This window comes from Rhinoderma darwinii, chromosome 5, assembly GCF_050947455.1.
Source record: "Rhinoderma darwinii isolate aRhiDar2 chromosome 5, aRhiDar2.hap1, whole genome shotgun sequence".
NCBI classification, from domain to species: Eukaryota; Metazoa; Chordata; class Amphibia; order Anura; family Rhinodermatidae; genus Rhinoderma; species Rhinoderma darwinii.
Window position 1 is genome coordinate 185,115,414 of NC_134691.1, and position 15,369 is coordinate 185,130,782.

General features: G+C 41.5%; 1 protein-coding gene across 1 annotated transcript in view; it reads left to right on the plus strand.

Moving 5' to 3' along the window:
* Positions 1-1,734, plus strand: part of GABBR2 (gamma-aminobutyric acid type B receptor subunit 2) — a 656,884-nt gene extending 655,150 nt beyond the window's left edge. The window contains exon 19 of the mRNA XM_075826778.1: positions 372-1,734. Coding sequence (XP_075682893.1) covers positions 372-537 — 166 coding nt within the window. The 3' untranslated portion in view covers positions 538-1,734. The remainder of the gene's footprint in view (positions 1-371) is intronic.
* The last annotated feature ends 13,635 nt before the right edge of the window (positions 1,735-15,369 follow it).

Sequence of the window (15,369 nt, forward strand, 5' to 3'; positions counted from 1 at the left end):
TTAGCATAGGCCCCTAAAATTACTATTTACGACGCCGCCTAGTGATCACAGGAATTGTGGTCCCTTTGCTGAAAGACTAGTGGGAGAATCAGATGAAATGTGCAGGTATTCCCTACCTGCAAAAAAAACCAAAACATTTTGACACTGAAAAAACAAAGTGGTATAACAAAAAGATAACAAAACACAACATAAAATTAAGTCAATTTACAAAATTAGAACAATAATCTGGACAGTGCAAAGGTAATACTAAAATAAGACTATTGTGATCATTTGAAAATCATGTAATGTTTCAGCATGAATATTTTTATATTTATTTGTATGCAACAGTCCACATCTATTCATGTTATTAAACTATCTTCATTTCTTCACAGTATACAGCGACGGCTATCGCTACAGCTACCCATCCTCCACCATGCCTACTTGCCATCAATAGGTGGCGTGGATGCAAGCTGTGCCAGCCCATGTGTAAGCCCTAGTGCCAGCCCCCGGCACAGACATGTGCAGCCTTCCTTCCAAGTCATGGTCTCTGGCCTGTAGAAATGGGTGAAACAGGCTTCCTGGACTACTCCTGTAATTTCTCAAGAAAGACTCAACAGAACATTCTGATATAGAATCTTTGCTATACACACATAACATTTACTCTTAATGAGTGGAGACAGAGGAATTCTAAGGATGTCACCCTGGGAGGTCGAGTTCAACCAGCATGGGCTTTTAACAAAAGAGTTAGAGAGATGCACAGAGTTATACCTGGAGCCTTATTTGTGGAGTTTTTGTTTCTTTACTCAGAGGACTCAGATAAAATAATTCTTCCCAAAACTCTACGAGCAAAAGAACAAGAGAACATATTTCTGAATAATGCACAAAGGAAATAAAGAAATTCAGAAAGAAGTAACTTTTTAAATCCAACTCACAATGCTACGAATATGGTTGCTTTGGTTAGTACACTTTATACACGTAAAAGCCTATTAAAAAAAAAAAGGTAAAAAATATTAATAAAAGGAAAAAAAAGAGGAGACAGCACAGCTAGGAATTATTTCCGGAGAAACATACACGGGTTTGCACAATCTGCTGAGATGCTGAATGCATTCCATTATGATAAGCCCTGATGTGTTTCACATGTCAGACAATACACAGCAGAAAAAAATAAGAGCATCTTTACAAATGATCCCTCAGGTGACAGCGAGACATGCAGTATTACCAAGGTTTTGTCTCTGTAACTGAACTAAGCTGTTTTTACAATGGTATATATTTAAAGCAGTATGGAGTCAATGGAAAACCAAGGTTTTACTGTACTGAGCCAGAACAATTTGCAGCACAGCACTTCTGAGAATTTAGGAACGGATATGTTCCTACGCTCGCCATTTGGGACTATGTTTTATCAAGGTTTCTGTATTTTTTTGTAATGCACAGAACTAAGCGACTTGTAGGCTTGGGACCTAGTAAATAGCTTCTATGTCACAAGATGGATGATTTGTCACAATTTGTGTTTGATTTGTTCTATACAGTGCCACAGAAAAAGTACAATAAAATCAATGTTACAGTGGATTCAGGTTCCTTAGGCATACCCACACTGATGTCAGTTATTTTTAATATATGCTGATGCGCCGGAATTGTGTTACATTTTATTTGTTGATAAATTCAGCCAACCCCTAAGTATTTTTCCTCAGATTTAAAGAACTATATGGAAGTAATAGTCCACTTTCTGAAATAAAGGTCTTGTTACATGTCAGAAAAGATTATAGTTCTTTACAAATTTTGTACTACATTGTTTGTATATAAACACCTGATCTCATTGATAAATGCACCAAATGATGAATATGTATTGTGAAAAACTTTATATTTGGAATATCAGAGTCAATTTCAATAGTTATTAGATTCATAAGAGCCATCAATATTTTCAAATAATGTCATACCAAACCAAATACCATTTACTGTAGGGCTTGTCTGTCAGGATGGTAGAAATAGCACAAAGGGCTGAAACTCTCCATGTACCCTAGTTTTATTTGGACTGTCCTGATATTTGCTATAGCAAAACTGTTTACATCCAATTTAATACGCTTGATTTTTGTTTTTTTCTTAGAGCATCTGCCCACAATTGGATATCATGTTATGGTTTACATGTGAAATTAAAAGTTTAGTAACTTTGTAAATACATTGTAATACTTATCATGCGCTAATCCTTGTACAGGCTGTTTTATAGACCAGATCTGCTTTTACAGTTCTGCAGGCTTTAGCGCTAAAATCTCCCAGCATTCTCTGCTGGCGTAATGCCTGCACAAATCTATGGCTGATGATTTCCCTTCTAAATGTAGCATTTACAACAGGCACCATGCTGATGTAGAAAAATTTCTCACTCTACATTATAGAAGTTCAGCCAAGATGTTAGGGTTGTGTCCAACAACAGGCTTGTCGACTGTTTTTAGTGACAACTAATAGAAATGTGAATCCAGCACTGGACAGGATTTAACTTTGGATCGTAGCAGATAAGTATTGCAAAGTATTTTGAAAGTTTCTCAGCTTTAGATGTAGAATAACTCTAAGTTGAGGGTGATGTAATGTTCAAAGGTAGACATACCTTCTAAATTCATTCATACATTTTTAAAATGGATATAAATAAATTGAGATATTTCTTTTTCTAGAGCAAACATTTCTGCAATACACATTAAGCTTATTATCAAACGGTTCTTTCTTGTACAGTGAGTGTTTCTGAGAGTTAGTTTATTTCTGTAATTCCTTATAATAATAAAACATCACTTCAAGTCATTTTAAAAAGACAGCTATCCAGCAATCACTAACCTTAATAGTATTTCATCCCTTTAAAAACATATTTAAATTCTATCTCCTTTCCACAAAATAACATACATGTACATTGTTATTTTCCTTTAGTTAAATTGTCACTAACATTTTAACAAACTTTAAATAAATAAGTACAAGCAAATATAAGAAACTTTGTAATATATCTTATTGGAGAAAAATGCTACTTTCTACACTTATCAGCCCCCCCCCCCCCTCCTTTCTAACTGTTCACTCACCCTGATTTTTGTTTTCCCGTTAGACTATCAGCTCACTAAAGGTTCAGGTTACAGCTGCGCATAGAAGTCTATGGAGAGGGACAGAAGCAGAGTGAGAGATACACAGAGAGACACAGATACAGATGCTGCTGCAGTTACACAGCTAAACTGCTCATTACTGCTCTATAATCTCCTCCATATTGTTACTGCTTCTATATATGTGATAGGAGAGCAGGATGTTTTCATTCCTATATGTGCAATGTATGGGAGACATTATAGAAATTAGCCCCCCCCCCCCTACTTGCTCAGGGACAACTGAGAATTCTGTAGAGAGTGCAGAGGAAAACTGCTAAAAAATGCAGGATACAAGTCATATAATGGACAAAAATTGTGCTATTCTTTATGTACACACCTATGATTGCTTATTCTGAAAGTCATCTGAAAGGTTAGGTACGCTTTAAGGCAATATTATGTACATGTACGTCATGGTAATTGCTGTAACGGCCGGGATCAAAGAAACCTCTGATCCCAGTAGCAACCACAGCATCTAAGTGGTTTGACAGAGAGAAGGAGCTTCCTCTGTCAACCCATTGGCACACCACGACGTGATCGCAGGGCGCCTATGGATTACCATGACAGCTGGGGGCCTAAGAAAGGCCCCAGGCCTGCATATATTGCCTGTCAGTTTACTACTGCCAGGCAATAATGCTATGGTATACTGAGTATACCAAAGCTTGATATAAGCAAAGGATCGCATTGTGAAGTCCCCTTATAAAAATGATTAAAAATAGCTTAATACATTTTATATAAAAAAAGTGTGAATAGTTAAAAAAAATTAACAATTTTTTCATAAATAGTTTTTTATTTTGCAAAAGTTTTAAAAAATAACACTTACGTATATAGTATCGTGGCAATCGTAAAGCAACCCGTATAATAAAGTCAACATGTTACTCAACCCACATGATAAACAACATAAAAACAGCAGAATAGCGTTTTTTAAATCCCCCCCCCCCCCAAAAAAAAATAATAATAAAAGTTAATCAAAAATCTATACGTATCTTAAAATGGTTCTTTTAAAAAATATGACCAGTCACACAAAAAAACAAGCCCACATACGGCTAAATTGACAGGGAAGTAAAAAAGTTATGGAATGCAGCGACATAAAAACTATTTTGTTTCTCTTTGAAATTTTCTATAATTGTGCAAAGGTAGTAAAACATAAAAAAACTTAACATATTTGGTAGAACTGAAATCATACTGACCGGTATCATGTTATTTACAGATGTAGCAATCCATATTTTTATCTCATAACTTGCTGCAGTGTGATAACTTATTACTTAAGCCATTGAAAATCATTGGAAAAGTCAAGTTCAAGTTTCTTGCCACTGTGTAAGTCAAGTTAAAGATTACTAAATCTGTATAATGCATGGTTGAACGCCGTAAATTTAAAACACAAAATACAATGGACGAATTGCTGTCTTTTTCCCTCCCCCCAAAAACAATTAACAAAAGTTAATCAATAAGTTATATATACTGTAAAAAAAAAATAGCACTCATCCTGCAAAAGACAAGCCATCATATGGCTACAGCTCTCCGAATGTTGTACTAAAAAAAAAAAAATAGCTGCGCTCCTGAAGGCCAAAAGGGGTTAATACATATTCATCCCACAAGAATATATCTTTCTTACACTTTGGATATTATAAATAGGCAACTAGAAAATAGACTTTACCAGCCTGTAGCAACATAAACAGGATGCCACAATCTTCATTTTGGTCATGGTCTGCCTATTTAGGGTTATCATATTGGTCATGATCAACACCAACTTCTAATTTTCAAGTTTCCAACCACTTTGTGCTATTTTCACTGATAAATAATCTCATAGTATACCATTTATTAAACATTAATAGATTTGAAGCATTAGTGAATGGTACCCAGCATTAATACAGTATCTTTGTTACCCCTCACAACAATAATTAATAGTACCACAAAACAATAGAATTCACACTTACCAAAATGTACCTTTAATATCAATGCTGAGGTTTGTTATAGGTAGATATACAGTAAATGGTTAAAGAGTCTTGATACTCATTTGTATGTATCAACAGCCATTTAATTGTATACAAATCTGTAGTTTTACTTGTTTGATAAAAAAAAAAAGAGAAAACCTTATTGAGAATGGTGTTGTTTTTTTTATTTGAAACCTATAGTTGAGCTGCGCCTCAGTCCTTACAGCAATAATAAGAAACAGTCTGGTGTATCTGCGTATATGCGTGTTTTATCAAGTGTCACCTACAGTAAAGGGACATTAAGGATATGTTCACGTATATTTTAATCATAACCATTTCATTATTTTTCTGAAAGTAATAGTTCTAAAACTATTGCAAATTTAGCAGTCAAACATTAGGTAAGTAGAAAAATAAACACATATCTATATTGTAAGGACAGGTTCACACCTGCAAAAGGTCTTTCTGTTGTTCTGATCCATCAGAGGAGCAGAACAATGAAAATACCGGAAGCCAACTCATTGACTTTAATGGTTCGGTCAGGTTTCCGTCGGGGTGTCCGTGGTTTTACTGAAAATAGCACAGTATTTTTGGCCAGATCTATGATGGAGGACCTAGCGGAGCCTCCAATGCAGATAAGAACAGACCCTAAGCATCTTTAACAATTAAAAAATAAAATAAAGATATTTTCTTTTAATCTATATAATTTGGTTACTTTCTTAATTGGTGGCTACCATACGTAAACGATATGCTCGCCAAATAAAATAATGCATTGTGGCATACAGAAATGCTTTTTTTGGGGGGGTTAACAGATGTAGTCAAGTTTATCTGGACTGATAACTTTCTGCAGCGTGATATTCTACTGCACTATTGCTTTGCAGCGATTTCTTAAGTCACACACTTAAAGAGGTTCTGTCACCCGATTTTGCAACCCCTATCTGCTATTGCAGCAGATAGGCGCTGCAATGTAGATTACAGTAACGTTTTTATTTTTAAAAAACGAGCATTTTTGGCCAAGTTATGACCATTTTTGTATTTATGCAAATGAGGCTTGCAAAAGTACAACTGGGCGTGTTGAAAAGTAAAAGTACAACTGGGCGTGTATTATGTGTGTACATCGGGGCGTTTTTACTTCTTTTACTAGCTGGGCGTTCTGACGAGAAGTATCATCCACTTCTCTTCAGAACGCCCAGCTTCTGGCAGTGCAGACAGCGTGTTATCGAGAGATCACGCTGTGACGTCACTCACAGGTCCTGCATCGTGTCGGACGAGCGAGGACACATCGGCACCAGAGGCTACAGATGATTCTGCAGCAGCATCGGCGTTTGCAGGTAAGTCGATGTAGCTACTTACCTGCAAACGCTGATGCTGCTGCAGAATCAACTGTAGCCTCTGGTGCCGATGTGTCCTCGCTCGTTTGACACGATGCAGGACCTGGGGAAGTGACGTCACAGCGTGATCTGCCAGAAGCTGGGCGTTCTGAAGAGAAGTGGATGATACTTCTCGTCAGAACGCCCAGCTAGTAAAAGAAGTAAAAACGCCCCGATGTACGCACATAATACACGCCCAGTTGTACTTTTACTTTTCAACACGCCCAGTTGTACTTTTGCAAGCCTCATTTGCATAAATACAAAAATGGTCATAACTTGGCCAAAAATGCTCGTTTTTTAAAAATAAAAACGTTACTGTAATCTACATTGCAGCGCCTATCTGCTGCAATAGCAGATAGGGGTTGCAAAATCTGGTGACAGAGCCTCTTTAAGTCACACACTTAAGTCACACACAGCGATCTATTGCACCATCAATCTGTTTCTACGATCGCTATGACTCCTGTTGCTGGTCCCTTTCCTGGCCATTTATTTCATGCCATTTCTATACAGCCGCCTTATGATCCCTGGTTACTAGGGACGCTATTTGGTTGCTCCCTCCTGCGGTGACAGCGAGCGTCCGGGGGCCGGCCCTGCTCGGGCTGCGTCATGGCTTGGCTCGTGGCAGATTGGCTGCCCGGCCGCCGCGTCATCCCTGGGAGGGAGTGGCCAGCACTACTTATGCCCGGCATATCACTCGGCTCGTTTTCGACCAGCTGACTAGTGTCGTCCACGAGCCGGGTGAATGTGATGAGACACGCAATAGGTGTCTCCCGGCCATAATATAGATGTGTTAAATCTACATCAGTGTGACCCCTGATGAAGCACCCTGATTATTAGCGGTGCGGAAACGCGTAGGGACACGTTTTATTGGCACGGATTGACCAGGTGTTTATAATATAACACAGCTAGGGGGATCTACCGTTTCAGCAGTGTGTGGTGCCTTCATTAGTACGCCTAATTGCTCCCCCTTCTGTGTGGTCAACCGTGCTTACGCCTCTATCAGTAGCTTTGGCTATCTAGCCCTATTTTAGTATGGTTTTCCTATAATAAAAATCTAATTTTAATCGTTCATATAGGCAGTGATACAGTGATATTCCACAACAAAAGTAATTGAAAAGCCATTGAAATGTCAAGTTAAAGTTTCTTGCTGCTGTGTATTTAATACGTTAAAAGTCAAGATAAAGATGGTTACATATGTACGTTAATGTTTTGTTTTGCAGTCCATTCAATTACTACACATGATTTATTTTGAATAGATCCTTTAGAAAAACAAATGTGAGAGGATAATAGCTGAATGAAACTGGAAGAATGTAGTAGAATGATCATATAAGCTTTAAGGAACATTCCTGGCAAAACATATACATATTCTTATATGCTGAGGGGTGGTGCATGAGACAAGGATTCAAAGAACACCATAGAGAGTGTATCGCACCGCACTTTCAGGCCCTGCAGTAGGCGTAACACTGTCTGGGGCATAGCTAGGGGGGCAGGTGGATAATGTGCCCTAGGCGCAACTAGGAGGAAAGGTAGGTGGTGACATTGATGCACCAGCCAGGGCTCCATCTAGAAGGGGTACCCCCGGCTAGAACGTTACCGATGCATATATGGACAGTGATGTCAGGGGCTCATTCAGGAGAGGAATCCCCAGCCAGAGTGCCGACAATGCTCTGGCTTGGAATTCCACTCCTAGAGGGAACCTGACGATACTCTCTATTTATGGACAGTGACGTCTTGTGCTCCTCCTGGAGCGTGGAGCGAAATCCCAAGCCAGAGCATTGCAGGCGCTCTGGCCGGGGATTCCGCTCCTAGAGGTAGCCCCTGACGTCACTGTCAATATATGGACAGTGACGTCAGGGTCTCCTCCAGTCAGGAGAGGAATCCCCGGCCAGAGCGTTGGCAACACTCTGGCTGGGGATTCTACTCCTAGAGAAGCCCCTGAGGTCAGAAGCCCCATATATGGACAGTGACGTCACGGGCGTCACCAGGAAAAAAATTCCCAGCCAGGGGGTCGAAAGCACTGGCTGGGGATTCCACTCCAAGTGGGAGCCCTAATGGCGCTATTGACAGGAAGGGGGGCTGTGTGACACTATCTACAAGGGGTGTGTGTGGCACTATCTACACAGGGGTGCGTGTGGCACTATCTAAAAGGGGGGGCCTTGTGGCAGTATCTTCAAGGGGGTGTGTGGTACGGTCTACAAGAGGGGGACTGTGTGACAATATCTACAGGGGGCTGTGTGGTACTATCTACAAGGGGACTCTGTGGCAGTATCTACAAGGCAGGTGTGTGGCACTATCTCCAGGGGGGCTGTGTTGCACTATCTACAAGGGGTGTGTGTGGCACTATCTATAGGGGGGGGGCTTTGTGGCACTATCTACAAGAGGAGGCTGTTCTTTATGTCACCATATAGTATATCTAGCCTCAGTTATACAATCTGTTTTAGTCAGGCACTGACCTCATAATATATTTTCTTTTAGTTTATTGTAATGTTAAACTACCTTATATAATTACATTACTTGTAAAGCGTACTAATGGTTTTATGCTCGAGTTACATTAAAAAAAAAAATAAAAAAATTACACCTCATTGATTGGTAGAGAAAGCAAGCATGTCGAGGGGGGAAGGAGATGTCTGGAAAGAGGTTCGGGGGAGGTGCCAAACTGAATCTTTCCCCTGGGTGCAGGAGAACCTACGTAGCTACGCCTCTCACACTGTGTATATGTTTTGCCAGGGACTATGCCTCACCCAGATAAATCTCCCCAACATATTAAAAAAAAGCTCCTCCATGTTTTCTTGCCTGCAGGGGGTCCACCCCTGATACACTCAGCCTGCCCCATCAGGCCCCTCTGTGCCAAAGGGGCATATCCAGCATCAGGACCACCTGATGTGGCAGCCTAAGGGGATCCAGAACTGGCCCGCTTCCTTCCGGGCCCGGTCGTAACGCCTACGATAGTTACGCCACTGATTATATCTCCTATGAGTCTCTGAGCATATTTAATTGAGATTTTGTAGAGTGGTTCGATAAGCATGAAGATTGATGATTGACTGAGAATCCATAAACTCAATGAGGTAATCTTTCACCTGCATTTATGTTGTATGAATAACATCTATGAAGGAATGACATGTTTAGAGACTGAATGCCATCACTCTTCAGGATAGTGGAACCGCCCAGATGACTCTTGAATGGTAATTTACATACAGCGCGTGATATTAGATATATTAATTTTCTAGATTATGCAGCATTGGGCAGATTATACAGGAGCATCTTTATAATACTATTACATGTTTGATCAATAACAATCCCACTAGTAGTATTAATACCAGCTTATGAATTTTGAATAGGGAATCATTTATGTATAGTTTAACTTTTATAACTCGCCAAGAAAAACAATGAAAATGAACAATAGATGCAACAACAAATTTTAAATATTAAATGTAATTTAAGACATTGCTATTTTCTTCCACCACAACACTTTACACACACAGGCACACACACACTACATCTGCATTGTCAATTCATTGTATGGTGGACTTAATTATTAACTATTCATCAACCATGAGACTGCTGATATCTACAGAGTTGTCATGTCAAGCTCATACATGTATCATGCACTACTGAATATTGTAAAGTTTAAAGTATTTCTACCTTGTGTCTAAATAAATAGAGATCACATCATGATGAACAACATCCTAGGAAATAACACACAGGTACTGTACATAACGAAAAACACATATCGGTAGAAATTTTTGGACATAGCTGAAATCAAAGTGTTGGACGAGTGTGTCTGTTTTGTGAATCCTCACTGTGTGCAAGTTGTAAGCAGCTAAATCCATGAAGCTCACTGTCTCCCTTTCTCCATTATTTTATTTTATAATACTCGTATCATGACAGTAATATTCACTAAATACTATCTAATATTTGTACAGTACATTTTTTTTATTTGCAGTCTTAGGGTATGTTCACACGACCTCTTTTCAGACGTAATGGAGGCGTTTTATTCCTCGAATTACGCCTGAAAAACGCCCCTAGTATGCCTACAAACATCTGCCCATTGCTTTCAATGGGAATTACGATGTTCTATCCCACGAGCCTTTATTTTACGCTTCGCTGTCAAAAAACGGAGTGTAAAAAGACGCTCCGTAAAAAGAATTAGCATATCACATCTTGAGGCGTTTTTTGGAGCTGATTTTCCATTGAAACGTCTGAAAAGAAGCTCCAAATTTCATTCTCAGCTTCAAAAACGCCTGAAAATCAGAGTTTTCTCTGCAATCAGCTCCGTATTTTTCAGACGTTTTTTGTTAAGCGTGTGAACATACCCTTAGGCTGCACTTGTAAGATGCTAAATGCAGGTTAGGCCCCATGCACACAACGGTAGGATTCGTCCGTAATTACAGACCCATTCATTTCTATGGCCGACGGACACCTTCCCGTATATTTACGGGAAGGTGTCCGTGTAGTAGAAACCTTCTGTAAAAAATAGGACATGTCCTATTTTTTATCTGACGGACTGTGCTCCCATATTTTATAATGGGAGCATGGACCGTGATTATGGGCACGATCTTGTGCATGGGGCCTTAGAGTTTCTGTATACCTATGCTAAAACTTTGGGTGCTATGATTCCAAAAGCATCAATAGTTTTTACAAATCTTTAAAATTTTTGGGATATTTTTGTCTTCTATTAAAGGAAAACAGTTAGAAAATGGAAAATTCCATTTTGAGTAGAACTAACTAGAACTAGGGCCTGAAAAGCTGAGATCCTGGGTGCTGTTGTACTTGCTTTTCATACTGGAGAACTGCATCAATGTCCGTGTTCCTTCGAAATGTCATAAATAAATAAATTCACCAGTGACTATCTTGTTCCCTCAGGCTCTCCAGTAAGGTGGTTTCTATCAAACAGCACCATAGAGCTCAGCTTCCTAAACTTAGCATGTAAGGAAGAAAAGAGGGGAGAATTAGATTGTGCTTAAAGGGGTTGTCAAATCTTATGTAAATAAAGCTTGTAAAATGTATAACAAAAAGTTACACAATGTTCTAATATACTTTGTGTTTTAGTACCTCACCATTTTAATGATCAGATACCACTATACAGCATGTTCTACTTTGTACAATGCATCACAGTTTACATAAAGATATAATATACATATAAAAACATGCACAAATGCTGAGGAAGTTTGAGAAAACACTGAATTACTTTTTCTGATGCAGAGTTATAGGTATATTTATAGGTAATAGTACACTTTTACCTACAGCTGCTTTAAAAACTTAGCTAAAATACTATAATTCAGGGCAGAGGCGTAGCTAGGTTCTCCTGCACCCGGGGCAAAGATTCAGATTGGCGCCCCCCCCCCCAAACTTATTTCCCGACATCTCCTTCCCCCTCGCCATGTTTGCTTTCTCTACCAATCAATCAAATGTAATTTTTTGTCACAATTTTTTTAATGTAACTCTAGTATAAAAGCATTTCTACATTTTACAAGCGATATAGTTCTATAATGTAATTAACATAAAAATAAATTAAAAGAAAATAAATTAAAGAGGCCACACACAGCCCCCTGTAGATAGCGCCACACAGCCACTCTTGTAGATAGTGCCACACACAGCCCCCTGTAGATAGTGCCACACACAGCCCGCCTCCCCCCTAGTAGATAGCAGCACACTCCCCCCCTCTTGTAAATAGTGCCACATTCCCCCATTTTAAATAGTGCCACACTCCCACCCCTTGTACTTAGCGCCACACTGTGAACAGACCGGTGAGCGGTAGCCTACCGCTACCACTCTCCGCTCTGCCTGGTGTGACTTACTGGAGGAGCTGAGGAGGTCATGCGGCGCAGGCAGCGACGGAGTTCCTTCTGACTAGGGTTGGTGACATCCAGGGCCGGCCTTAGGTTGGATGGCGCCCTGTGCGGGACTCTCTATTGCGGCCCCCTACACAAACCAAAAATTAACCACATATATGGACACGCTGGAACATATATACTGTACATACATAAAGACAGATATTTAGACATACAGGCAAATATACATACACACATCTGGAATATATACATACAGGTAAATATATAGACGTACAGACACATATATACACACACACACCGGCAGATAAATACACAGACCGGAACATATGCAAATACATAAAAGACACATATATACAAGCACAAAGACACATTCACAAACTGACCCATATATACGCACACAGGCACAAATGTACACAGCACAGATAATGTAGTAGATGTTACCTGCAGTCCTATGTAACACCACAGATAACACAGTGATAACTCTCTGAGTACAGATAATGTAGTAGCTGTTGCCTGCAGTCCTATGTAACACCACAGATAACATATTGTAGCAGATCTGAGATTGTAATTTAGCACATTATCTGTGGTGTTACATAGGACTGCAGGCAACAGCTACTACATTATCTGTAATCAGAGTTATCACTGTGTTATCTGTGGTGTTACATAGGACTGCAGGTAACACTACTATCTGTATTTAGAGAGTTATCTCTGTGTTATCTGTGTTGTTACATAGGACTGCAGGTAACATCTACTACATTATCTGTACTGCGTAGCAGAGCTGAGATTGTAATTTAGCACACAGTACAGATAATGTAGTAGATGTTACCTGCAGTCCTATGTAACAACACAGATAACACAGAGATAACTCTCTGAGTACAGATAATGTAGTAGATGTAAGAGACAAACACATGCAGAGACACAGGCAGACAGAGACACACACACACACTGCAACATATACACATACAAACACAGAGACACACACTGTATTCACACTACACACACACACACACTGTAACATATACACATACACACACACACACTCACCATGTCTTCTTGTTGACAGCATCACAGGTCAGGACGGGCTGTGTGTGGGCGGAGCTTCCTCTCTGCTTCTCGGCAGAGCACAGAGCAAAGAGTAGAGGCAGATGCTGGGAGGCTGCAGCACGGGAGTGGACCTGTCCCCTGACCCGAGTCATCTGACCTCATGTCACTGACGTAAGGTCAGGTGACTGGAGTGGTCCACTCCCTGGCCGTCACAGACCCCAGTCAGAACGCCGTTGTCACGACTGGTTCGTGGACCCACTGGGCCGTACCGTCTTGGCGGTATGGCAGCTGGCCAACAGGACGCAGGTAAATGTTTATAGTTCGTATAGGGTACCTGTGGCAGCTCATATAGTAGCGAGGCAGGCTAGGCAGGAACTTGGCAGCAGGTGGACGTCAGGTGTGGCGAGACAGGTCAGGCATAGAATACAGTACTGCACGGCTACAGCAAGCACGACACTAGATTCAGGATACAGGAACAGGAAACAGGAACAGGAAAACACTGGGAGCAGGAAACACTAGGGGGCCATTTGCAAGACAGACTAGGGATACAACAACAAGGCTCAGGCGTGGGAGGATGGGGCTGGGACCTTCTTATAGCCCAGGGTGCTCTGGAGCAATTAGCTCAAATCACCAACATGCTTCTTAAGTCTGGACTGAGCTCGTGAGCGCACCCTGGTGGTCATAGTGGAGCAGGACGGCCGTATGTGCAGACATCTCTTGAGAGAAGGGCGTCGACTGGATGGAAGGAGTTCGTGGTCAGCGACCACGGACGTTACAGTATCCCCCCTCTTACGCCCCCTCCTCTTGGGACCAGAACGAGAGAGAAACTTCTTGATGAGGGTAGGAGCGTTGAGATTCTCCTCTGGCTCCCAGGACCTCTCTTCTGGACCAAACCCCTTCCAATCTACTAAATAAAAGGTTCTTCCTCTTACTTTTTTAATGTCCAAGATTTCCTTAACCTCAAAAGGTGTCTGAAGGGCCGCTGGAGGCAACAGCAGGGCTTGGAGTCTTGGTAAAGCGGTTCAGAACCACTGGCTTCAAGAGAGAAACATGGAAGGAGTTGGGGATCTTGAGGGTAGGAGGCAGCCGAAGCTTGTAGGTGACAGGGTTGATCTGCTGTAGGATCTCGAAAGGACCGAGGAACCTGGGAGCAAACTTGCATGACGGTACTCTTAGTCGAATGTTCCTGGAGGACAGCCAGACCTTTGTGCCAGGAAGAAACTGAGGTGGTTCTCTTCTCCTTGTGTCCGCCCTCCGTTTCATACGATTCACCGCCAGCAGGATGGAGGATCGAGTTTGCCGCCAAATTTGTAGAAAGTCCTTGAAGGCTGCGTCAGCAGCTGGTACCTTGGATGAATCAGGAACCGGGAGAGGTATTCGTGGGTGTTGGCCAAGGACTATGAAGAACGGAGTGTTCCTTGTGGACTCGCTGGTATGATTGTTGTAGGAGAATTCAGCCCACGGGAGCAACTGTACCCAGTCATCATGTTGCCTAGAGACGAAGTGACGCAGGTAGTTCTCCAAGATTTGATTGATCCTCTCGACCTGTCCATTGGACTGAGGATGGTAGGCCGAGGAAAAGTCCAACTTCACACCTAGAAGTCCGCAGAGGGCTCTCCAGAACCTCGAGGTGAACTGAACCCCCCGATCAGACACAATATGCTGTGGCAAGCCGTGCAGGCGGAAGATGTGTTGGATAAACAGTTTGGCCAGTTGGGGAGCAGACGGAAGACCGGTCAGAGGAATGAAGTGGGCCATTTTTGAAAATCGATCCACGACCACCCAGACAGTGCTGCATCCGGCAGAGAGGGGCAGGTCCGTAATAAAGTCCATAGCTATATACTGCCAGGGAGCATCGGGCACAGGAAATGGCTGGAGCAGACCAGCGGGTCTGGAGTGAGCGACCTTGTTAGTTGCACACACAGAGCAGGAGGAAACAAAGTCCATAACATATTTGGGCAGCGTGGGCCACCAGAAATGACGGGCAATCAAATCCCGGGTCTTACGGATCCCCGCGTGACCTGCCAGTCTAGAGGCGTGTCCCCAGCGAAGGACTCTCCTTCGGTCAGCCATGCGCACAAAAGTTCTCCCTGGAGGGATGTCCCCAACTTGCAGTGGGTTGACTGAAACAATACAGGACGGGTCGATA